Source organism: Bos indicus x Bos taurus, chromosome 24, assembly GCF_003369695.1.
Source record: "Bos indicus x Bos taurus breed Angus x Brahman F1 hybrid chromosome 24, Bos_hybrid_MaternalHap_v2.0, whole genome shotgun sequence".
Lineage (NCBI taxonomy): Eukaryota > Metazoa > Chordata > Mammalia > Artiodactyla > Bovidae > Bos > Bos indicus x Bos taurus.
This window is the reverse complement of record NC_040099.1, coordinates 5292090-5314960: the sequence shown is the minus strand read 5'-3', so window position 1 is coordinate 5314960 and position 22871 is coordinate 5292090. Positions and strand designations below refer to the sequence as shown.

The window sequence follows — 22871 nt, the reverse complement described above, 5'->3', positions numbered from 1 at the left end:
TAGCCTGCCAGGCTCCTCTCTTCATGGAATTTTTCAGGCAAGAATACTGAAGTGGGTTGGTATTTCCTCCTCCAGAGGACCTTCCTGACTCAGGGATCAAATCCATGTCTTCTGCATCTCCTGCATTGGCAGGTGGATTCTTTACCCCTGAGGCACCTGGAAAGCCCCTAAAGTTCACCTACACTCAAAGAAAAATGGATGCCAATTGATTACCAACTAAGACTGTCCAATAAGAAGAAGCCAAGACCAAATAAAATGTAAAATTCCAAAATATACAAGTTTGTGTTCTAATTTACTTGGAAGAGTATTGGCTCAAACTCATACAATGTTCTATTCTAATTTGTGGATGTCATAATTAGTTGTGCTCAGCTCTCTAATTCGCTCACTTCTTCACCTTCCCTAGCTGCTCGTCCTGCTTCAGCTCTGAATTGCTAACCGGCTTGCAATGTGCCCCCAGAACTTTCACACTAGGCACTTCCCTTTCGACATCTTTAAAAACAAACATAGCACTTGCTATTCTTTTATTCTCCAACATAAGTTATGACATAATCACCAAATCATTAAGGATGGAAACTTCAGTCATTTCTACTCTTCTTTCTTGACACGCACACCTAATGTGTCACTAAATCTTACTGATGTCAAATTTGTTCTTTCAGTACATTGCCGCACATACTACGCTCATTTTGGCTCTTACAATTTCTTACCTGCATGATTTTAATTGTTTATCTTTGTTTCCTGCATTTCTATTCTTTCTCTACTCAATCCATCCTCCACATTCTAATAAATCACAGGCAGGAGTACAATAAATGTCTCAAATATTGCCATTCAATTTAAAATACTAGTCTATTTCCCACTTCTCCTAAAATTATATATCATTACCATGGCTTAGTGTAAAGGAGATCAGACCTGGGTGTTCTTTGGAAGGAATGATGCTAAAGCTGAAACTCCAGTACTTTGGCCACCTCATGCAAAGAGTTGACTCATTGGAAGAGTCTGATGCTGGGAGGGATTGGGGGCAGGAGGAAAAGGGGATGACAGACGATGAGATGGCTGGATGGCATCACCGACTCAATGGACTCCGGGAGTTGGTGATGGACAGTGAGGCCTGGTGTGCTACAGTTCATGGGGTCGCAAAGAGTCGGACACGACTGAGTGACTGAACTGAACTGAACTGAATTGAACCATGGCTTAGAGAAGGAAATGGCAATCCACTCCAGTATTCTTGCCTGGAGAATCCCATGGACAGAGGAACCTTGTGGGCTACAGTCCATGGGGTCGCAAGAGTCAGACTTGACTGAGTGACTTTCACTACCATGGCTTTTGAAACATTATTTATCTGAATCAGTCTCATCTCAACTTTTTACAAAATCACAACTCTGCTTTCCAAATGGTCTTGACTGGAACCTCTTCGGTGCTCCAATGACTAAGACTCCATGCTCCCAAAGCAGGGACGGCCCCAAGTTTGATCCCTGGTCAGGGAACAAGATCCCACATGCTGCAACTAAAGATCCCACATGTGGCAACTAAAGCTCCCACATGCCAAATGATCTTGACTTCCTGCTATACATTTTACCAACTTTTCCATGCCTGCTATCTCATTCTTTCTACCTTCTTTGGGTACTTAACTCTGTTCATTTCTCTTTTAACTCATGTAGGTGTTCATTCATGTAAATTTCAGTGACTCATGCCAAACACTGAAGAGGCTCTAGAAACTTTAAGATATAAACCAAAGTTCCTTCCTTTCGAGAAGTCTGGAGTCAATGGAGAGAAAGAAAGTTTTTTGTAATGCACGTCACTAAGGCATGATGGAGCTGGCTGGGTGAGGCCTGGAGGATTCAGGGTCACGCTGAGGATGCAGGGAGGGGTGTGCAGGGAAATGCCACCAAGTGACATGCCTCTTGTCATCAGGTGATGCCCCCACTTACCCGTTAGGGGCCAGGGCTCTGTGCACTTGCCGTGGCACTCACTATATTAGGTATAAATATTCCTGTCTTCAAACACACCCTCAGTTCCTCAAGAAGAGATCCTGCATCTCAGTCATGTTCACATCTCAGCGTTTACTGCACAGTTTGGACCAACTATGGGTCAAAACTCTTCTAGTGCTGTTGAATGACTCCAAGAAACAATCCGAGGTTTAGATGTGATCTCAGAGAATATCACGTCACATCCAACAAAATATGTTCATATTTTGGCCATATCGTTGGTAGCAAAATCCATAATGATATTGGGTCAAGTACTGGTCTCATGAGGAAACTGAAACTCTAAGAGATTAAGTAAACTGCTGCTGCCGAAAGTCACATAATAAGAAAGTCTTATTTGTCTAAGTCAAACCTTCGACAGTCTAGAACTATGACCCATATTTGACCACATTTAACAAAATATTATATATATATATATGTATATGTACACATACGTATAATATGAAATTATTAGAAAACCATGAAGCTGAGAAAAATAGGTTTATGCAGAAATGAAAAACTGAAGACTTGTCCAGGTAGACTGCAACAAAAACCTAGCATAGTGCCGATATTCTCTGAGAGGAACGGAGCGTTCCCCTGCACATTTCAAAGGAAATGCCTAAACAACTCTTTTCACTTAAATATGTACTAGAAGTTATGGCCTCAACTTATTTTTTCCTGATGAGGACAGAGATGTTACACTGAAAATAACTTGAAGCTATTGAGGAACTTTTCTAAAACAAGGGTACCTTTTAGGCATAAAAGAACATGTCATCCATAGATAATGAAACAACACAACAAAGCACATCCTTAGAAGCAATGTGCCTTAAGTTAACAAAAAGCTGGGCTTTACTGTGGACTACTTTATGATCTAGAATGGAACATATAAGTTGTTAATGGAGGAAAAACTGATACACAACTCAAGCTAGACATGAAAAGGGTAGTCCGAAGAACATACATGCCAACAACGACATTTGAACAGGAAACTAAACACCATATTTATTCATAGAATCATTACATTTTTCCTATGTCAGGGCTCATAAACAAGAGGGACACAATATCTGAATTTTTTTCTAGAAAATGTGGGATCAGACCAAACAACGGGGCTGGTACAGTGAGGAGGCATAATGAAGAGCCTAGGGACCCAGCAACCTGTGAGTAGAAGGCAGTAAGGAGTTAGTAGAAGCCAGTGGTGCCAAAAGTTGGCACTTTATACACACTGCCTATAGCTGTCAAGGAAAGAGGTATGTGGCCACTACTCAGGTAAATGAAAGAAGGAATGGGGAAGCAGAAGCAAGAGCAAGAACCAAGGGGATAATGAATGGAATGGACAGAAGAAATGATACAAATGATAAAACAGTGGTCAACAAAACATAAGCATGGTTGTTTACTTTTTGATGATAATTTTCTTTGAATTTAAATTTGGGATAAACCTTATTTATCCCAAGTATTATTTGAAAATTTAAATAAAATAATAAAATTGTAAATATTATTTGAAAATACTTATTAAAGGAAAGTAAGATGCCCATGCAAAAAACCTAAGAATAATTTTCTCACCAGTTAACCAATTATCTACCACAGCAGATCTCTGCAAACCTGACTCATTTTCATGCTGTGGAAACTCTCTATGTCAGACTTTACCTATCATTGCCATGACAACCCTCATCTCTGCTTTCCTAGCTCATCAGCACTGCCACTGACCAGTCTACAAATTCAACTTTGTTTACCCGCCAAATCTGCTAAAAGTAATACGGTTTCAGACTGCACCAGCAAGCATAATATGTCTGGGAATGTTTTAAGGTAATAGGGATCTCTGTATCTCATTTCTCTTTGAATCACTTAGAGAAATTCCTTGGGGCTTTGAAGTGCAAATTTCAGAAGGAAAGTTCCAAGGGAATAGAACAGTCGTCTGATTTGGGTTATGATCAATAGACAACAGAATAGAAGTGACATATGTACGACTAATATGTCCTTCTGCTTAAAAGCCAAGTTTAGCTCTTCTGTGGCACATGGCTTGCTGATTGTGAATAGTCCCTTCTGTATCATAATCACTCTGTAATCCTTGTGGTCGTCTGGGTGAAGTGAGGTGTCTGAAATGAGTTGGAGAGGGAAAATGCCATCAGGATGTACTGAAGCAGAATTTCAAGCAAGTCAGCATAGCTGTGGAATGGTGGGAAGCTAGCCAAGTGAGCAAGCAACAACAGACAGCATAGCTCTTTTGAAGCAAAGGCATCAGGGAGTTATGCCATGGAGAGGCAGAGGCTTACAGAGTGCCAGATTCTACAAATAGCTATTATTGCCGCAAACAAAAATGCCACCATCCCATGCACATCTCTGGAAAGGATCGCAAGTTGCTATTTTGTTGGAGTTGCTGCCATATTTATGTATAAAGATGGCATTCACATAAAATCAAATGATATAGAGAGATAGGTACATATATACATACATATAGAAATAAAGTATCAACTTTTTGAAGGGGGAAGGGCATTACTCTACTACACAATATCTTACTCTTCTCATAGGATATGGACTCATTTTAGGGAAGACAGGATGTTTTACACACTATATATTTACAATATTAGCACAGTAAATCAATAAATACTTGTTGAATAAGTAAGTGGCAAATACAAGTAGAGATTAAGTCATTCTGTGAGTTCACTTTGAGTATAGTTACATGAGCTGCACTTAAATAGCTATAATGGAAGACAAATTATAAAATAGAAAGACATTTTTGGTCAACAAAATAACAGTGTGAGTGTTTTCCTGATAACTATTTGATTGATTCTGCACATAAATAAATAATAAGAAGTATTAAACTATGGGCAAATTGTGAAAAATTTTGGGAAAAAAAAAACAACTTAGACTATAATGTTTTCTTAGTCAAAACATATAGATACAGGATGTTATAATTTGAAAAGCATAATACTTTTTGAATATGCTATAAGTTAAATGTTAGCGTTTGCTAGGAGATTTTACCAAAAAGCCTCATAACTATGGACACTTAGAAAAAAACATAAGAATGCAAAATGGAGATAAAACATATGCTTTTTGTTGTTATTGTTCCTTTATTGTATTTCTTGAATGTTTCTCTGACTCGGATGATACCATTTCTCTTTAGGACAATTTTAGTGGAGGGTGGATGGTGGTCTTTGGATGTTGGGACATCCAAAGGTGTGATTGGGTCTAAAGGTGATGGGCTCAGAGGCGATGTTGTGATTGATCAATGTATAATCCTAGATAGTCCATAAGACGCCTTTGTGGAAATTAGTAAACAGCACCCATTTCTGGATATGGGTCTGCTTGGGGCGCCTGAATGGGCACGGAATCAGCTCTCCTTCCCTCAGCCTAGTGTCCTGGACATAACAGCTGTACACAGCAGCCCTGGGGAGAGGGAAGCTGTTGGTGACTGGAAGCAACTGGTCTCTGAAAAAAGTCAGAGACACATGTGTTAGGAAGAGGGAGTCATTGCAGGAGAAAGAAATGCAAGGTTTTTCCTTGAGTATTTAGCACATCAGTCACAAGTTCCCAGTCATGAGAGCACTTTACACACAGCTAACTGACCAGGTCAGTAACAGGAGACCTTGGGGAAGAACAGGAAATGAGTCACACACTTCCGGCTGGGGGGTGGGGGCTGAAAAGGCAGATGTTTATAACAGAGGTAGAGGGAAAGAAGATAAATCATTGCCTTTTTCATCACTGTCAACTGAACGGCATTTCAGGCAACATGGGAAAGGTGAATTTTAAAATCCATAACCAGGAATGGTGAAATGTGGGTGATACAGTTCTATCCCTTAATTAAATTTCTTAATATAACTAAACTGAAAGCACTTACAATATGTGGTGTAATTAAAGTCATGATCTCTACCTTTGTGAAAGGTGTATCAGCACAGTGGTTATGTAACTGATGAACAAGCAGTCATTGAACTTCTACACAGAGCTCACGAACCTGGGCAACGCCTCTTCTCTAGATCACCGCTTTCTTTATCTTTAAAATAAAAAAGGCTGAATGAGATGAACTTCAAGGTCTCTTTCAGATCTAAAGAAAACACATGCCTACAATGTAAATATACCCGAGGTTCCACATGGACCAGTCTTAAACGTATCATATTCAAAAACATGCAGTCCAACAATTAATCATTAAAATAACAAAAAATAAAAATACACACCTAAACACTTTTCTCTACCTTTCCAGGAAAGAACAAGATGAGGAAAGGTATTCTCTCTGTACAGGAAACTTCTTTAAAAATCTTTCTTCTCTTCTGCTACAGCTTTCAATATTCTCTGTACAGATGGGAGCTAATCCTGGAAATTCTCTCCCACTCTCAACTTCTCTCCTGAACACCCACCTAGACCAAACAGCCTCTCTCCCTCGCTCGCTCTCTTTACTTATTCCTCAACCTTTCCCTTGAGCCCTCTTCTATACACATCAGATCAACCAAATCACAGGCTGGGGGGATGAGAGTTGAAGCATGGGGAAATTGCCCTTACATGAATATCTTTGGTAATTATTATATGTCCCTACTGTGACTCTCAAGTTTTCAGTTTCATTTCTTGAAAAATAAAAGCCTCAAGAAGAAATGTAATTTCATTTCATACATTTTCCATTTGACAGTATTTGTTGGGGTTGAAATTAGAATACTGGGAGCCTACAGTGTAAAGATAATAGAAAGACAACATAATGCTATCTGACCAAAACTTATTCAATCTTTTGTTTCTAGGTGAAAAAAATAATCAGATAAAGTCCTTGTCCTTGTTTTAACATTAACCTATAAACTCTTTTATTCTTTCATCTTTTAGTATAAAATGCAAATTAAAGTTTAGTTACTGAAAAACTGGTACAGATAGATGAAATATAGCTTTTCTTTCTTACCACCAAAGCACATATCTAAACTCTGATTATCTAGACAAGAAAAATTAGTAATTTTCAACATGTTTTAATATTCACACATTTCAGATAGAAAAAGCACTGCAATGGATAATTAAAGTAACTGAGTCTATGACAGTATTTTACCTAATTAATATATATAATTTAATATGCACAGAAATCTTTTTTAAACATTCAATTTAAATCACTGCACTGCAGTGTATCCCTTGCATTGCCTTTGGAGTGAATCAGTATGGAGTTTTCCAAGGAGTCTAGGAATTGTGCAGAATGTTCCTGAAACACTTTGCGCTGCTCAGATGAAACGTGCTATTTAAGTACAAAATATCCTGATAATTTCAATGTTGACAATGCCATTCATCCCATGACAACACCTAACTCAACCTGACTTATTTGATACTTTGAGGTATAATCCTTAAACTAAATTTCTCCAATAGGATGTGTATATCTTTGATACATACAACAAGTTCAGGAAAATATCATCAAAAGAGGAAGATTTCAAAAACATTACATTTTATGTCTGTAAAACTGACATAGTGAAAGTGAAGTCGCTCAGTCATGTCCGACTCTTTGCGACCCCATGGACTGTAGCCTACCAGGCTCCTCCCTCCATGGGATTCTCCAGGCAAGAGTACTGGAGTGGGTTTCCATTTCCTATGTCTGTAAAGATGAGACTAAAAAGCTGGCTTAAAACTCAAAATTCAGAAAAAGAAGATCATGGCATCCGTTCCCATCACTTCATGGCAAATAGATGGGGAAACAGTGGAAACAGTGACAGACTATGTTCCTGGGCTCCAAAATCACTGCAGGTGGTGATTGCAGCCATGAAATTAAGATGCTTGCTCCTTGGAAGAAAAACTATGACCAACCTAGACAGCATATTAAAAAGCAGAGACATTACTTTACCAACAAAAGGTCCATCTAGTCAAAGTTATGATTCTTCCAGTAGTCGTGTATGGATGTGAGAGTTGAACTACAAAGAAGGCTAAGTGGTGAAGAATTGATACTTTTGAACTGTGGTGTTGGAGAAGCCTCTTGGGAGTCCCTTGGACAACAAGATCACACCAGTCAATCCTAAAGGAAATCAGTCCTCAATATTCACTGGAAGGACTGATGGTGAAGCTGAAGCTCCAATACTTTGGCCACTTGATGTGAAGAACTGACTCACTGGAAAAGACCCTGATGCTGGGAAAGACTGAAGGCAGGGAGAGAAGGGGATGATAAAGGATGAGATGGTCAGATGGCATCACTGACTCGATAAACATGAGTTTGAGCAAGCTCAGGGAGTTGGTGATGGACAGGGAAGCCTGGTGTACTGCAGTCCATGTGGCTGCAGAGTCGGACATGACTGAGTGACTGAACTGAACTGAAAGAGCAGAAAGTCTCCCCATTAGGAAGGAAAGCACAAGACTAACTGGGCTTCTCTGGTGGCTCAGCTGGTAAAGAATCCGCTCGAAATGCAGAAGATGGGGTTTGATCCCTGGGATGGGAAGATCCCCTGGAGAAGGGATTGACTTCCTATTCCAGTATTCTTTCCCGGAGAAGTCCATGAACAGAGGAGACTGGCCGGCCACAGTCCATGAGGTCGCAAAAGATTTGGACTCCACTTTAGAGACTAAACAACAACAAGAAGAGATATTTGTTCCTAAAGAGATTGAAAGGGTTACATCCCCCAAAAATAAAATATCTGGGATGTTCTTCTTTCTTAATATCACACAGACTCCCTGATAATGCCTCTGAACTGGTGGAACAGCACAGATGGTTATATATTTTCTCTTTAGTTTATATTTTCAAGTGGCAAAGAAAATTGAGGCCTAGGGAAGCTGGCTGCGGGGGGAGTTATTCTCTACTGAAACGGCATTTTCTGTTTAAGTAAAAAAAATGTGGATTGTGGAGAAGTGGTATCCACTCTTCTAAAAATTCATTTTTATTTAAAAATACATTTTAAATTTGAATAAAATTCATCCTAAAATGACCAACTATGGTATGTTCTCTTTTTGATTCGTCTTGTTTTATTTATATAAGTAATATCAAAAATAATATAGTATCCTTTTCAAAAATAAAAAATAACTGATAATGCTGATAAATTTTCACTATATGTCTATTTTGGTTTCTTCAATTCCTTCTCAACCATCCTACTCCCAAAATCATCTAAGGTAATCATTGTTACGAGTTTGGTGAATATTATTCCAGTATTATTAAAGTAATTTTATTATAAAATTTTTTCTCATGTGAGAAAATATTTCCCAATAAATGTTATTAAGATGAGAAAACCTTATTAAGATGAGAAAATAATATCAGTCTATTGCAATTTTAATATGTTTTCTTTTTCAATTATCTGTGGGTTATCAAATTTTCCATCATGTAACTTGTAACATTCTCAGTAACTCTGAATTCATTTCTCGTCTCAGGAGCAGGAGAGTGTACGTCACAACACAGCTGTGTTTACACCGGAAGCAGAGAGGTTTTCCCAAGAGGGATCATCCCGGAACCTCCCCCCAGGGCTCTGGGGTCCTTAGCCATCTTTTTCAGACCTCACCCTGTCCTTCATTTCTGCAGACCTCAGAGTTTGACTGGCTGAGTTTTCTCTGACTGTCGCTCAATCTCACAATCCTTCTCGCGCATGCTAGACTGTAATCCTAGGTGATTCATCACTGCACTGTGTAAAGGTACAGCATCCAGAAATAGTCATAGCCTATAAAATAAAAACTGCAGAGTCATCAGAATGTTTCAGAAGATGGGAAATCCCTGTAAGAGTGAATCGGTGGCATCTTCTCTGGCTCTGCTTCTCACCCTCCAAGCCCACACGTGACCTCCATCCACCACTATCTACCACCAGATCACAAGTAGTTCCCAGAAACACAGGAGCCAGGGATTAAAGGCCTATGTTTAAAGGTGACTAGGAAAGAAAGTCAAAGATACTCAGATACTAAGAGACAAAAACAAGTTTTGAGATAAGAGTTGACACAAATTAGTGTCCTGGTCAGGCAAGACCACAGCTCAAGACTGTACAGAAGAAATGGCCCATGGCAGTTTGAAACCTATAGTCATGTGCAGATGCAAGAGTTGGACAATAAAGGAGGCTGAGTGCCAAAGAACTGATGCTTTCAAATTGTGGTGCTAGAGAAGACTCTTAGAGTACCTTGGACTGAAAGGAGATCAAACCAGTCAGTCCTAAAGGAAATCAACCCTAAATATTCACTGGAAAGACTGATGGTGAAGCTGAAGCTCCAATACTTTGGCCATCTGATGCAGAGAGCTGATTCATTGGAAAAACCCTGATGCTGGTAAAGATTTAGGGCAGGAGCAGAAGAGGGCAACAGAGGATGAGATGGTTGGATGGCATCACCAACTCAATGGACACAATTCTGAGCAAACTCTGGGAGACGGTGGAGACAGAGGAGCCTGGTATGCTACAGTCCATGGGGTTGCAAAGAGCTGGACACAACTTAGTGACTAAACAACAACAAAAAGCTTAAACCTAAACCATCACTGGGAAAAAACAATCCATGTTATAGAGGTGAATCATCATGTACCTTAGCTGGATGCAAGTTACCAAGTTAAGCTTCAGTATCTGAATTTCACACTCACTGTATAATCTTATTATAATCTGGATGTCTATGCATGGTTGCTTACAAGAAACATTGAGCTGTGTGCGTCTAGGAACACTTAACTGAAAATGTATGTATGTTTTTATATGTGTGCATATATGTATATGCATAGGTGTTTACACATATATGTGTATATTCAGTCTTTTAAGCTTGGTTAATGGGACTCATTACTAAGAGTGGGTAAATTCTCATATGCCCACCTCAAGTTTCCGAGACTATAAATTAAGATCCAGATTCCAGATTGTGATAAATTTTCAAAAATAATGCAGACCACCTGGTCTTCTCAGTGCTATTTCTGCTCTAACGTATTTTATGACTGTTATCAGAAGTAACTATAACCCTCCTGTGGAGACTTAGACCCACTTAAACAAACCTAATAAGGAAAAGTGACATCAGGAAGGTTAAGTTTTGCATATCCACCCCCCAAAGTCAGGGAAACAGCAGTTGTAATTTTAAAAAAATGTGGGATGCTTGCTCTCCCAATAAAGTATGCCAAGCCTCCTTTACTTCTAAAGAACACACAATCAAATTAATAAAATAAGAGCTATCAATAGTTGAGATCTTATAGGAAGTGAAAAGTCCATAAATATGCATTGGTCAGTAATCAAAATATCTTCCAGCAAATCTTTTGAGGTAATCAATATTATTTGTATTTTTATTTTACAAATAAAAATATTGTGTCATAAAGCATTAAGAATCATGTCCGAAATTTATAGCAAGCAAGAATAAGAAAGTCTGAACTGGAAGCCTAATCTGCTTCTAAAACCAGTGTTCCTCACGGCCATGCTGGAGGCCAGTGGGGAAGATCCCCTCGTAGTGGGCATCCCGCTTGGGGGCCCTCAGAATGTCAGCACTGCTTTATAACTTAAATGATAAAGTGAACTTGAAGAACTCTGCTCAACTTCCACAAATCACCACTTGAAGCATACTACTAAATAAAAATAAAGCCCAAATTAAAGTGAAGTCTCTGTGACTCCCTGTTCTCTATATGCTGTGTATTCTGTGGTCAGTCTGTCATGGCTGACTCTTTGCAACCCCATGGACTGTAGCCCGCCAGACTCCTCTGTCCACAGACAAATTATCACTAATCTCTGCCTCCTTCATCAACTAAGTGGCCTCCTCAATATTGTCTCTTTACAGAATGAGTTGTGGATTATGGTGCCACTCAGACAATGGCCTTGGGCCATGGAATGTCACTTCCACAGACATGGGATTTTTACACATCTCTTATGGTCCTACATTTCCCTCAGATGCCAGGTGTAGGCTTCTGATACACTTTGGTTTGTCCAAGTGACTAGAGAAGCTTAAGGCTATCCTTGACGTATTCATCATTTCATGAACCACCTCCCTACATTCCCTTCTGATTCAGTAGCTCTTGGTGATAAAATCTTCTTCTACAGATGAAGTAGCATGGCTCTAAAGAAACAAGGAGCAAAGAACAGCACTTGAGAACCAAGAAGATTTTGAAAACCAAGGATAGCAGTTGAGCATCACCATTTATGCATCTCAAATAGAGCCAGAATCTGGATCACATTGCTTAAGTTGATGAAGTTGACTCTACATCTCTAATGAGACTACAATTTTATATCTTCACATTGTTTCCAATGATTACCAATCTCAGGATGAAAATGGAACTTAGGAAAGCCTAGATCATAACACATGTCATTGTCTTTAGGTTCTGGTTATATTCCAAATTAGCGGTCAAGAAGAAAATATGTATTTCCATTAAAAACCCTAGCATTAATTAAGTAATCACAATGTTTATACGTTTTCAGAACACATCAAGTTTGATCGCCACATATAAAATATCCATGACTTCTGTTAACAACCCAATATTAGAAAAACATAATAAAAACCACAATCTAGTAATGTTTAAGGCTAACACATAGAGTTTGTATCTCACTTATTTTAATTATATTATTAGTCTATAGTATCATAATAAAAGTCATCATTAATCTCATATTAATTATTTAAAACATTTTAGTGTTTGAATGGAGCATCACAGCCCTGCTCTGATGTTACCTCTGTAACGTGGGATGGAAACTTGAACAAAGTTTACATACATTTCAATTTAATTTACTGCCTGTTACAACCTGAGTAAAACGATACACACAAACTTTAAAAAAATATGTAATTATAAGTAAATAATGTGCTTTATGTAATTTGAGTCATCTTTCCATTAAAAAAAAATGACCTCATCAAATCTCAAATTGCTGCAGCATGATGTTCACAAAGTTTAAAATGTGATAACAATTTTTATTGTAACAAATGATAGCTCATCATAAAGTAAGCCAGTCAACATCATAGGCCTTTTTTAATATTAACAGTTTAAAAGGAAAATTGACATAGAACGGATAATTATATAATAACAGATAATGTGTGCCAGGCCTTGCAAATGAATACTGGGCTGCTAGGGGGCTCACTTTTCCTTTCATCACAACTCTTAGGGATTTGCATTTCTAAAAAAGAGATTAGACGGCTTTATCCTAAGATCCATTTGCTTTAAAAATGATAATTTTCAGAACAAATGAATATTTTATTCAAGTTCTCCAAAGATCATTTCGATGGATACATTTTACAGTATTGCAATTGCCTTTTCAAGTTTATTGGGATTCAAAGTATAATTAGTTTCTCTATTACAGACTGCCTCTTGAATTACATGTTTCGGCATAATGGAAGTCCAACTAATTAATCATGTTGCTGATGACCATGTAAACCCCTGAGTCACTACGGTTTACCTCTAGAGTAGGCTAAATTTTAAGGAAAAGTAATTTCCCTTTCAGAATTTATGAAATGAAAAGAGAGAGCACTATAGGTTTGGTTCCAAATAGAACTGGGAAGCTCTTTGGAAATGATAATGTTGTCTTACAGAAGTTCTTACACTATGATAGCAAGAGAGCTAAGGAAGAAAACATTGACGGGGAAAAAAACAAGTCCCCACTTACCAGGTGTGAAATTGTACCGGGCTGAAAATCCCATAGATTCCAGCTCTCCATCAGCAAAAAATTTAATCCATAGAAATCTTCCACTGGATTTTATTACAGGTGGATTTTGTTGTCCACAAAAACGTCCAATTATTGGAGAAAATCCAAAAGGTCCATCTCGAACTTCAATATGATCAAATTTGCACTCCCAAGATGGTTCAATAGAGTACTTTTCATCAAAGTAAAGTTCAATGCACTGTCTTGGGGCAGCTAAAAAAGAGAAAGGAAGATTATGTCTAGAAGGTCCTTTTTTAAATTTGTAGTTTGACTTTTCGGATTCTATTTAAGATTTCATCTGGTATAATAACTTCTATCCAACTTTGTGACATACACAGAAACACTAAGGCCGTTTGTTTCAGTTAGTATTCTACGGGATAAAATTTCTGTAAGAATGTCTAAGGGATGATTCTTAAAACTGAGGAGGTTGCCCAAAATATTATTCTGATATAAAAAGACCATTTCAATGTCTGACACAATGAACAAGTCACGGTATTTTTGTGAGAGGCTCCCAATTCAGGTTTAAAGAGTGGAGAGGCGTCTTTCCGTTACTTCTCCCGTATCGTCAGGAGAAGCCAGTTTTCCGGTCAGACACCACTTGAGATCTGCTTCGCGTGGAGTTCTACAGTCATTCAAGTAGTCCCAATCAGATGTCTTGGTTAGAGCAAAATGTGTGTAGAGGAATATGAAAAGTAACTCTTCCAGAACACAAGTCTTATCCCATCATTCTCAGGCTTAAACTCGTTCAGAGACCCTCAGCTATAAAGGAACAATCAACAGGATGGACACACAGCTTTCTTCGAAGCCTCCTACAGCTCACCCCAGCAAGGCTCTTCCACCTCACGAACAGCCCGAGCCCAGGCCATTCCAGGCCTTCACGTTTTCTAAGACAGCATGCCCTTTCAAGTTTCCATGCGTTTTCCCACGTTCTTGACTACCTGTATACTTCCAAACCAACTCCTGTTTACGTGAGGAAATCTTGCTTTAAAAACAAACAAACAACAACAAAACAACACACACAAAGAAAACGTCTCCTCTCTAAATCTAAATACACAAACTGTATCTGGCTACCTTCTTCCTTCGGGCCTCCCTCATAGCTCTGTCGGTAAAGAATCTGCCGGCAGTGCAGGAGACCCAGGTTCCATTCCTGGGTCGGTAGGATACACTGGAGAAGGAAATGACAACCCACTCCAGTGTTCTTGCCTGGAGAATCCCCACGGACAGAGGAGCCTGGCAGACTACACACCATGGGGTCACAAGAGTCGGACCTGACTTGGTGACTAAACCACCACCAACCACCTTCCTCCTTCAGCACTCAAGCACAGTACTTGTCCTTCAGGATTTGTCAAAAACAACAACACTGTTGGGTGAACTGCAGTAAATGAGCTTATCTTTATAAATGTGCTTACAGCTCTCATCACAGGAAAGTGAGAACAGGTGAGCGGCTCTGTAAACCTCTGCATGGAGGCATTTGCTGAAGCTTTTCCATTCTTGCCTTGTCATGGCCAACAGTTCAAAATTCTGGCATTCTAGACTGATACTCAGTCAGGGTACCCCCAGCATAGCCATCACAGCTCTTGAAATATCCACACGTTTATGCTAGTTAGCAAACAGCTGTCTCGAATCCTTTGAGTGCTCTCCAGCCTCCTGACCCTCTCCAAAGACCAACCCCTCCAGAAACTTGAAAGTTAAGACCTGGCACAGGAGGGCCCACTTTACATGTGATCAGCAATCATCCCGAATGACTCCTGTTCCCTCCACACCAGTTCTTAAATATATATTTAAGCCACTTGAATGGCTTTAAAACTAAAGCCTTCGGTATATGCTTGCCTTTAAAATGAATGCATGGGTATCAAAACGTATATAGAATTGAGATATGTAATCAGCAGAAAATTAGAGACCACTTTGTAACCCAGAAACTCTCTGCCTTTTCCTTCATAGTCCACATCGCCTTTCTCTTTGTTCTGCTCTCCCTTACGTATTAGTTTACAAAAATCTAGTCTATGTATTTCTTATCTCCTCTCTTTCCAGACCAATGCACTGGATGCCATGGACATCCCAAAGGAGGGAGATTATAATATAATAGTATTTGCAGCTCCATCCAAGACCAATTAAATGAGAAAATCTGGAGGTGACCCCGGCATCTGTATTTTTTAAAAGAGTTAAAATGCTATAAATGCCCTTTTGATGATGGTACTCATACTAACAGTCTCAACAGCAATCTCTGTATTTATCACCTGTAAACATATACTTTCATGCCAGGACTATTTACTGAACTCAAGATCCACACATGCAATTTCTTCATGAGACATCTCCATGAACATGAAATTGAACACGTGGCTTTCCCTTTAACCCCCCTTTCTCCACCCCTATTCCTTAGGTGCCATAAGGATCGCATCTAACACGTCACCAAGCCAGAACCTATAGAATAGTCCCAGGATGCCTACTCTCCCCTCCCTACATCCAGTCACTCAAGGTTCAGTTCCCCAAATACCTTTCATCGTTTTCCCATCAATGTCACTTCTGTAGTTCAGAGTTTCCCTGTGGTTTACCTGGTCTTTCACAATAGTTTCCACTTCGGTTCTTTTCTTCCAGTTACTTCATCAAAATCTCAGCTTACTATTTCTCTCCTGAGGTTATTTCAGTGGCATCCCACTGTCTACAATATCAAGTCCAAACCGGCCTGGGTGGCAGACGGATACCAAGTTCTCCTTTACCTGAGACCACATGCACTCCAGCCTCCTCACTTGTCCCTCTCCTTACCCTCTGCAAAAGCCCTCTATATCGACACGTGGTTAACCAACCACACTGTGTCTCTGAACCTCTGCACATGCTATTTTACACGGAGAATGGCAGTGTCCTGAATGGTCTTTAGAACCGAATGCAAGCATCTCTTTCTCCTTATAGCCTCGTCTTTCTCCCTGTTCCAAACACTGCTCATCTCACAGCCACTTTAGATTCTTTACTGGAAAAGAGCATAGTACCCAGGCCACACTGTAGGTTCCATAAGGCAAGTACCATGTCTATTTTGCTCAATACTCTCTAAACTATACTAACAAGAGTGGTTCAGTAAATATTTGTGAAATGTATGAATGAAAAAGGGGCCAGTAAGAGTCGGACATGACTGAGCGACTTCACTTTCACTTTTCACTCTCATGCATTGGAGACGGAAATGGTAACCCACTCCAGTGTTCTTGCCTGGAGAATCCCAGGGACGGAGGAGCCTGCTGGGCTGCCGTCTATGGGGTCGCACAGAGTTGGACATGACTGAAGCAACTTAGCAGCAGCAGCATGAAGTATTTCAAGAAGGGTTCACAGTGATAGGAGGTTCTCTTTATTTCCCAACTTTCAATTTTGTCCTTGACATGAAAGAAAGACCTATCAAATTAACATGTGCCTTGCTTGTAAGTAAATAGTGAGCATAAATACCTTCTATGGTTAACTCTGGTAAGGTAACTCTGTGTGTGGGTGGGTGGGTGGGTGGGTGGGTGTGTGTGTGTGTGTGTGGTAGGGGGAGCACAGGTGTTTGGGAAGTTGCAAGTTTGGGGCCATTAGGTGCTACACATAATATTGAGAACCACTAGATGAAATGTTCATATATTTTTAAAAATTGTCCTTAATAGAGAGGTGTCTACAAGGGTAATGGAAATGGAAAATGTTCAAAGAAAAGCGAATCCCTTTTTCAGCACTTTTTATCCTTCAGGCTGGGAAAAAAACTGATGAGAAGAAGCATCATCATTTGGAATGCTGACTTTGGTGTGAAAGGATGAAAATGTCACTTTTGAGCACAGACTGAGGCTCAGAATAATATTCAGATTGATATTTGGAAAATATGATTATGAATTTAAAAAACCTTAACTAGAGGATAATTGCTTTACAATGTTGTGTTCTGCCTTACAACAATGCAAATCAATCATAGGTATACATATATCTCCTCCTTCTTGAGCCTCCCTCCCACCCTACATGATTACATTTCTTTCTACACGAATACGTTTTGGGTGCTTCATATTATTTAAGAGAGAAAACAACAGAAATATAGATTATTCTACTAATTATTTAACCCATAAAAGATGAGCTGACAAAATGGTTACACATTCAGTAATATTATACCAATCATACATCCATTCCATTAATTAAGAATTCCACATCAATGAAATCAACTGCAAAATAAACTAAGTTGTTAAATTCTTTCTATTTTCCAGAATTTACCTGTTTATAAGTCTTTACTAATCATTTCACTCAGGGATTCCCTGGTGGCTCAGAGGGTTAAGGATCTGCCCTCAATGTGGGAGACCCAGGTTTGGGGACGATCCCCTGCAAAAGGAAATGGCAACCCCCTCCAGTACTCTTGCCTAGAAAATTCCATGGATGGAGGAGCCTGATGGGCTACAGCCCACGGGGTTGCAAAGAGTTGGACACAACTGAGCAACTTCATTCACTCACTTAATCATTTCAATAATTAGCTCGATCCCACATTTTATAGTTGCTGGATTCACTCAGAGACATTTTTTGTGTAGGGTGTCCAGAACCAATTTTTGTAATGTCTCTATGTATACTGGGCTTCCCTGGTGGCTAAGTGGTAAAGAATTCTGCCTGCCAATGCAGGAGACACATGTTCGACTCCTAGATGAAGGAAGATCCCCTGGAGAGGGAAATGGCAACCCACCCCAGGATTCTTGCCTGGGAATCCCATGGACACAGGGCCCTAGTGGGCTACAGTCCATGGGGTTGCAAACAGTTGGATACGACTTAGCAACTAAACAACAACAACAAAGCCTTTACTAATCACTTCAATAATCAGCTCGATTCCAGATTTTATGGCTATTGGCTTCACTCAGAGATATTTATGTGTACGGTCTCCAGAAGCAATCTCTGTAATGCCTATATGCACACTGTCCATCCAGAGCTCAGGGACGGCCAGGCCGGACTTGGCTCCCTCACCTTCTATGATGTAGATGCATTCCCGGTCAGGGGGGTACTTGCTTGGATAGTTCGGAGAAGTGAAGATACCTCCCTCTGCATGTTTTGTCCACGTTCCACACTGCACAGACTTCTGTGTTTCTGAGGTGGTTTGCTTTTCTGCAAAATAAAATTTTTTAAAGCCCCATTATCCAATTTTCTATACAACTAAAAATAGAGAGGACATTCTTACAATATCCATTAGTAAATTAACTTCTAAATGCTGTCTTAGTCAAAACCAATCAATTATATACACTATAAAACTCTCAGATATTCTGGAATATTAAGAATATGAAGAATACAGGAAAATGCAAGTGAGGAGAGACCTCCCACTTGAATTTTTCCAAAGAAACACACCTGTTCCTTTTTTGGCTGCTCCAGACAAATGGAGGATGATTAAACTTGCTACAACTGAAACAGAACAGAAAAATTGGGAAGATTAATGTACACTGAGATGACCAAATTCTATTAACAACATAACAGTTTAACGATAAAAAGATATCAAAGAAGATTATTACTGTCAACCCTTCTCAGATAACTAAGAACTTGCACAAACTGATTCAAAATGTACAAATCAAGACAATTTAGGAATCTCCTCAGGAAGTAATGCCAGTTAAGAATGGTTGAGACTCAAGCTCCTAAGGCAAATTCAGACTTTGAGACTAAGAGCCCACATTGTCACCTACTAATGTCACATCACAGTGGGCTTTCAGGAATGTGGCCTGGCTGCCCTTTGTAAATGACTTTGCCAGCTTCTTGCAAAGAAGACAGAGGGTCAGCAGGTCAAAAGACGAAAAGGAAAAGTGTTTTCATCAACAATGTTACTGTATTTTAGGAAACAAATATTTCACCAAATCCTATGGCAGGTGGGGGAGGGGAACAAGGGAAGAACAGCCTAATGTGGACTGAAGGCATTAAGTACCATAATAAACATGTTTCTTTTTTACAAAACTGACCTGCCAAGTAACCCCACTCCTCAGCATGCTTAGGCTAGGAAATGAATCTCTCCTAACCTTAACTTTGATGCAATCCTTTGTATTATCCAGGAATATTTTATAATTTTAAGAAAGGTTATTTCTATAAACATTTTATTAAGGCAGATTTTCAGTAACAGAAAAAGACTCTAACCTAAAACTTAACAGTAAATCTATGAAGACCATTAAAACACACCCTACTGTTTTACTTCCACATCCTTGACTTAATATTTTCACAAAGTCTAAAACTGAGAGAAGTATTAAAGTAATCTAGTCTTCATAATTTCTGATTTTGCCTTCTGTATTTCTCTTTTATCATTTATTTTCTTGTCAATTATCTAAAAGCTCTCAGTTTCATTAGGTCTATAATTATTAAGTCCACTTTAAAATGATTTTGGATAAGGGCAGGTATAATCCACAATGATTTCCTACACGAAAGTTCAGGACAGGATCTTAAAAAGGCATCCATTAAGACTGTTTCAGGAAAAGTATATGTGAGCCCTGATATTAATGTTTGAGAAAGATGTCCATTATTTTACTTGTACTCTATATAGCCTGTCTGCTTTTAGATTAAAACACTGGTTGTTACTGTCTGTGTTCAGGTAGAAAAAAAAGTCTTACTCTTAACTTGCCATGTCTATACACACACACACACACACACACACACACACACACACACACGTTTACAGCCACCAGTACCAAGCTGCTGGTTTGGGGTTTCTACTCGGATGGAACCGCACTGTGGATTGTGTCCTGTGAGGAACACAGCAGCAACGTGGCTGCGTGGCACGGTCAGCCTCACCCTCCCTCTATCCTGTGAGATTCCCACCACGGATCTTCTTAGCCTGCCTTTACTCGATGACTTGTGACGCTATTTGCCTCCAGTCCCCCGCTCTCCCCTGAACCGCATGCGAACCGCACACTCGTGAAGCGACACTCGAGGTCTATCTACACTCTCCGGAAGAGTTGAGGCTGGCACTCGCGCTAGCCTCAAGCGTGGCGTTCAGGTGGCTCACACACGACCCACCGGAGGGGCGACACGGGCCCGCTGGGCTCCAGAAGCCCCTGAAAGGACCGTTCCTTCTCCCCGGAGCTGTCGAACCCGCTCTCTCCCCCACTTCCACCTGCGACCTCCCTGGGACCCGCTCCCCGTCCTCTGCCGCACGTGCGCGTCCCCACCGGGCACTCGGCACCCTCCACCCCCCGACGCCCCGGCGCGCGGCGAGGCTGTTTTCCTCGGCCGACACTCAGCTCCAGGGACCACCGCCGCGCGCCGCCCCCACGCCGGGTCGAGGATGCTGCAATACAGAAAGTTTACATCTGCCCCAGACTCGCGGGCACTGCGGGGTCCAGCGAGGGCGCGGCGGGGGCCAGGCTCTCCCTGAGCGCTCGGCCACGAGGGGAGGGAGGCGGGAGGAGGGTCCCCGGGGCGGCCCGGCGTGGCGGGAAGAGGTACTCACTGTGAAACAAACTGCGTCCATAGATCATGTCTGTTCCTTACACCAGAGGCTCCAGGCTCCACTAATTCCATTTAGAGACGGGAAGACTTCCAGTGGTCAGGGAGAGGACGGAGTCGAGAGAGGGTTGAGAGGTGCAAACCGGGAACAGATGAAGAGCGGGGGGAGAGTGAGGCGGGGGGAAAGCCAGCGATCCGAGCCCACACAGCAGCAAGATCCGAGTCCGCGCGTCCTCCGCCCCGGGCTCGCGCTCGCACCCGCTCGCCCTCTCACCGCCGCGAAGCCGGCAGCATCCCGGCCGTGACGCTCGCCTCACGCCCGGGCGCCGGGCGCCTCCATCCGCGCCGCCGGCGGCTGCTCCCGCCCCCTCTGCATCACCGCCGCCGCGGCTGGCAGGAGGGCGCGCGGGCGGCGGCGGGCGCGGGGCGAGCCCTGGGGCACTCCAGCCGAGGCCGGACAAGGGCTGGGGCCGCGCGGCGCGGCCAGGCGGGGACAGGTCCGGACCGACGGCAGCGACGGAGCGCGCAGCGGCGGCGGCGGCTGGGGCTCGCTCAGTCCCCAGTTTCATACACCACGAGCAGCAGGTCGGAGCAGCCCTCCTCGGTCCAGCCCTTGGGGATCGTCCGCTGAGGCATTGAAGACAGGAGGAGGAAGGGGTCCGTCATCGGCTCGCCGGGCTCCGCGCCACCTCTGCGATCTTGAGGAGAGAGGAGCGGGTGGGTGGGCGTCTGGGAGGAGGGCTGCAGGGTGGTGGCGGAGAGACCCGGGGGGCGGGGGGCGGGGGGGGAGGCGGGGACGGGAACGGGGCGGGGAGGGAGCGGGAAGATGGCAGAGTTACCAAGTGGGCGCCTGAGTCATAGCCCGGGGCGGCGTGACCCTTCGGGAAGCCCGCGGCCCGCGTACAGCCGCGCAGCTCCGCTCGGCCGGCGCCCCCAGGGCTGGTGCGCGGCCGAAAGGGGCGGCGGCGGCTGCAAGGACATCACACCCGCTCCGATCCTGGGGGTGGGGCGAGGGGGAGAGGGGCGAGGACCAGGCTGGGAGCCGTCACTCCGCCTGCCCGGGCAGAGGGGTCCAGAGGGCGCCGGGCAAATCCCGAGCTGGAGCCTCGTGCCGGCTAAAAAGGCGGGGGAGGAGGAGGGGCCAGCAAGTGAAAATCCCTCTCGGGGTTCACATGTTCACTTTTGAAAAACGCCTAGAAACTGCGATCGAGCTGTCCCCCGCGCCCCACAGTCCATCTGGCTAGAGGAAGCGGGTCCCGTCTCCCTTCGGGGGTGACGAATTAGCCGTATACCCCGGGCTCAGGCTGGGAGACCAGGCAGCGGCGCGCCGGAGGCGAAGGCAACATTAAAAGTTTCGCCTTTTATCGCCTGGTCTGACTCGGAGGTCGCCCCAGACAAACCGCTCGGGCAGAGGCACGGGCTTCTAGCGCATTTCCTTCGCCCTCCCCAAGATATTTTAAAAAAACCCCAAAGCAAACACCGATCGCCTCCTACCCCACGCCAATATGGACAGACGCGCGCTCGCGCAGCGCGTTAAACTCGGAGAGGGGAGGGAAAAAGAGTTGCTGGGGAAACAACCCCGAAAAAAAAATATCCAGCTTCTAAAATGAGAATAAACGAATATGGAGAACCGTAAACGCGAGGTGGCCCGAGCAGGGCTGGAGCGCGTGGAGCGGAGTGTCCCTGCCTGGACGCTGCGGTAACCCCCCACCCCCGGGCTGCGTCCCGCCCTCCGGGCTCTGCGCACTCAGCCCGCACCCACCCGTAGCCGCCCGCACCTCGGGGCCCAGCGGAGGCAGTCGACCCCCGGCCCCCGCCTCGGCGGCCCCGGAACCGAGCGCTCCCAGCCGCAGCCCCCGACTCCACCGCTGGGACTGGGAGTTGGTGGGGGGGCGATGACGGCGGGGAGGAGGCAGGCGTACCAAGAATTCGAAGAGGTAGAAACCTGAGGGGCGCTGCGCCGCCGAGACTAGGTCACCTTAAAAGGCAGAGAGGAAAGAGCCGTGCGCGCGGACCTGCGGCCGGGCCGCCCCCTCCTGGCACCTGCTGC

General features: G+C 42.7%; 2 protein-coding genes across 7 annotated transcripts in view; both read right to left on the bottom strand.

The window, feature by feature from the left end:
• Positions 1-21134, bottom strand: part of NETO1 (neuropilin and tolloid like 1) — a 102098-nt gene extending 80964 nt beyond the window's left edge. For 2 of the 6 annotated variants that reach the window (XM_027525841.1, XM_027525846.1), the window contains exons 1-4: positions 20826-21130; positions 18749-18802; positions 18374-18511; positions 13397-13645 (exon numbers count right to left, since the gene is read on the bottom strand). In XM_027525841.1, coding sequence (XP_027381642.1) covers positions 13397-13645; positions 18374-18511; positions 18749-18802; positions 20826-20853 — 469 coding nt within the window. In that variant the 5' untranslated portion in view covers positions 20854-21130. Of the gene's footprint in view, positions 1-13396; positions 13646-18373; positions 18512-18748; positions 18803-20825 lie in introns of all 6 variants that reach the window. The other 4 variants (XM_027525845.1, XM_027525842.1, XM_027525844.1 and 1 more) reach the window with 4 other exon arrangements.
• LOC113882750 (small nuclear ribonucleoprotein-associated protein B'-like) lies at positions 20863-22831 on the bottom strand. The gene is made up of 2 exons (XM_027525847.1): positions 22744-22831; positions 20863-21562 (listed from the first exon to the last, which is right to left on the bottom strand). The coding sequence occupies exon 2, from the start codon at positions 21388-21390 to the stop codon at positions 20887-20889; it is 504 nt and encodes a 167-aa protein (XP_027381648.1). The 5' UTR covers positions 21391-21562; positions 22744-22831; the 3' UTR covers positions 20863-20886.
• Positions 22832-22871: the final 40 nt, after the last annotated feature.

What these genes read in the sequence shown, in the direction of transcription:
- LOC113882750 (XM_027525847.1), bottom strand. Translation starts at nt 21,390, where the DNA reads ATGAAACTGGGGACTGAGCGAGCCCCAGCCGCCGCCGCCGCTGCGCGC.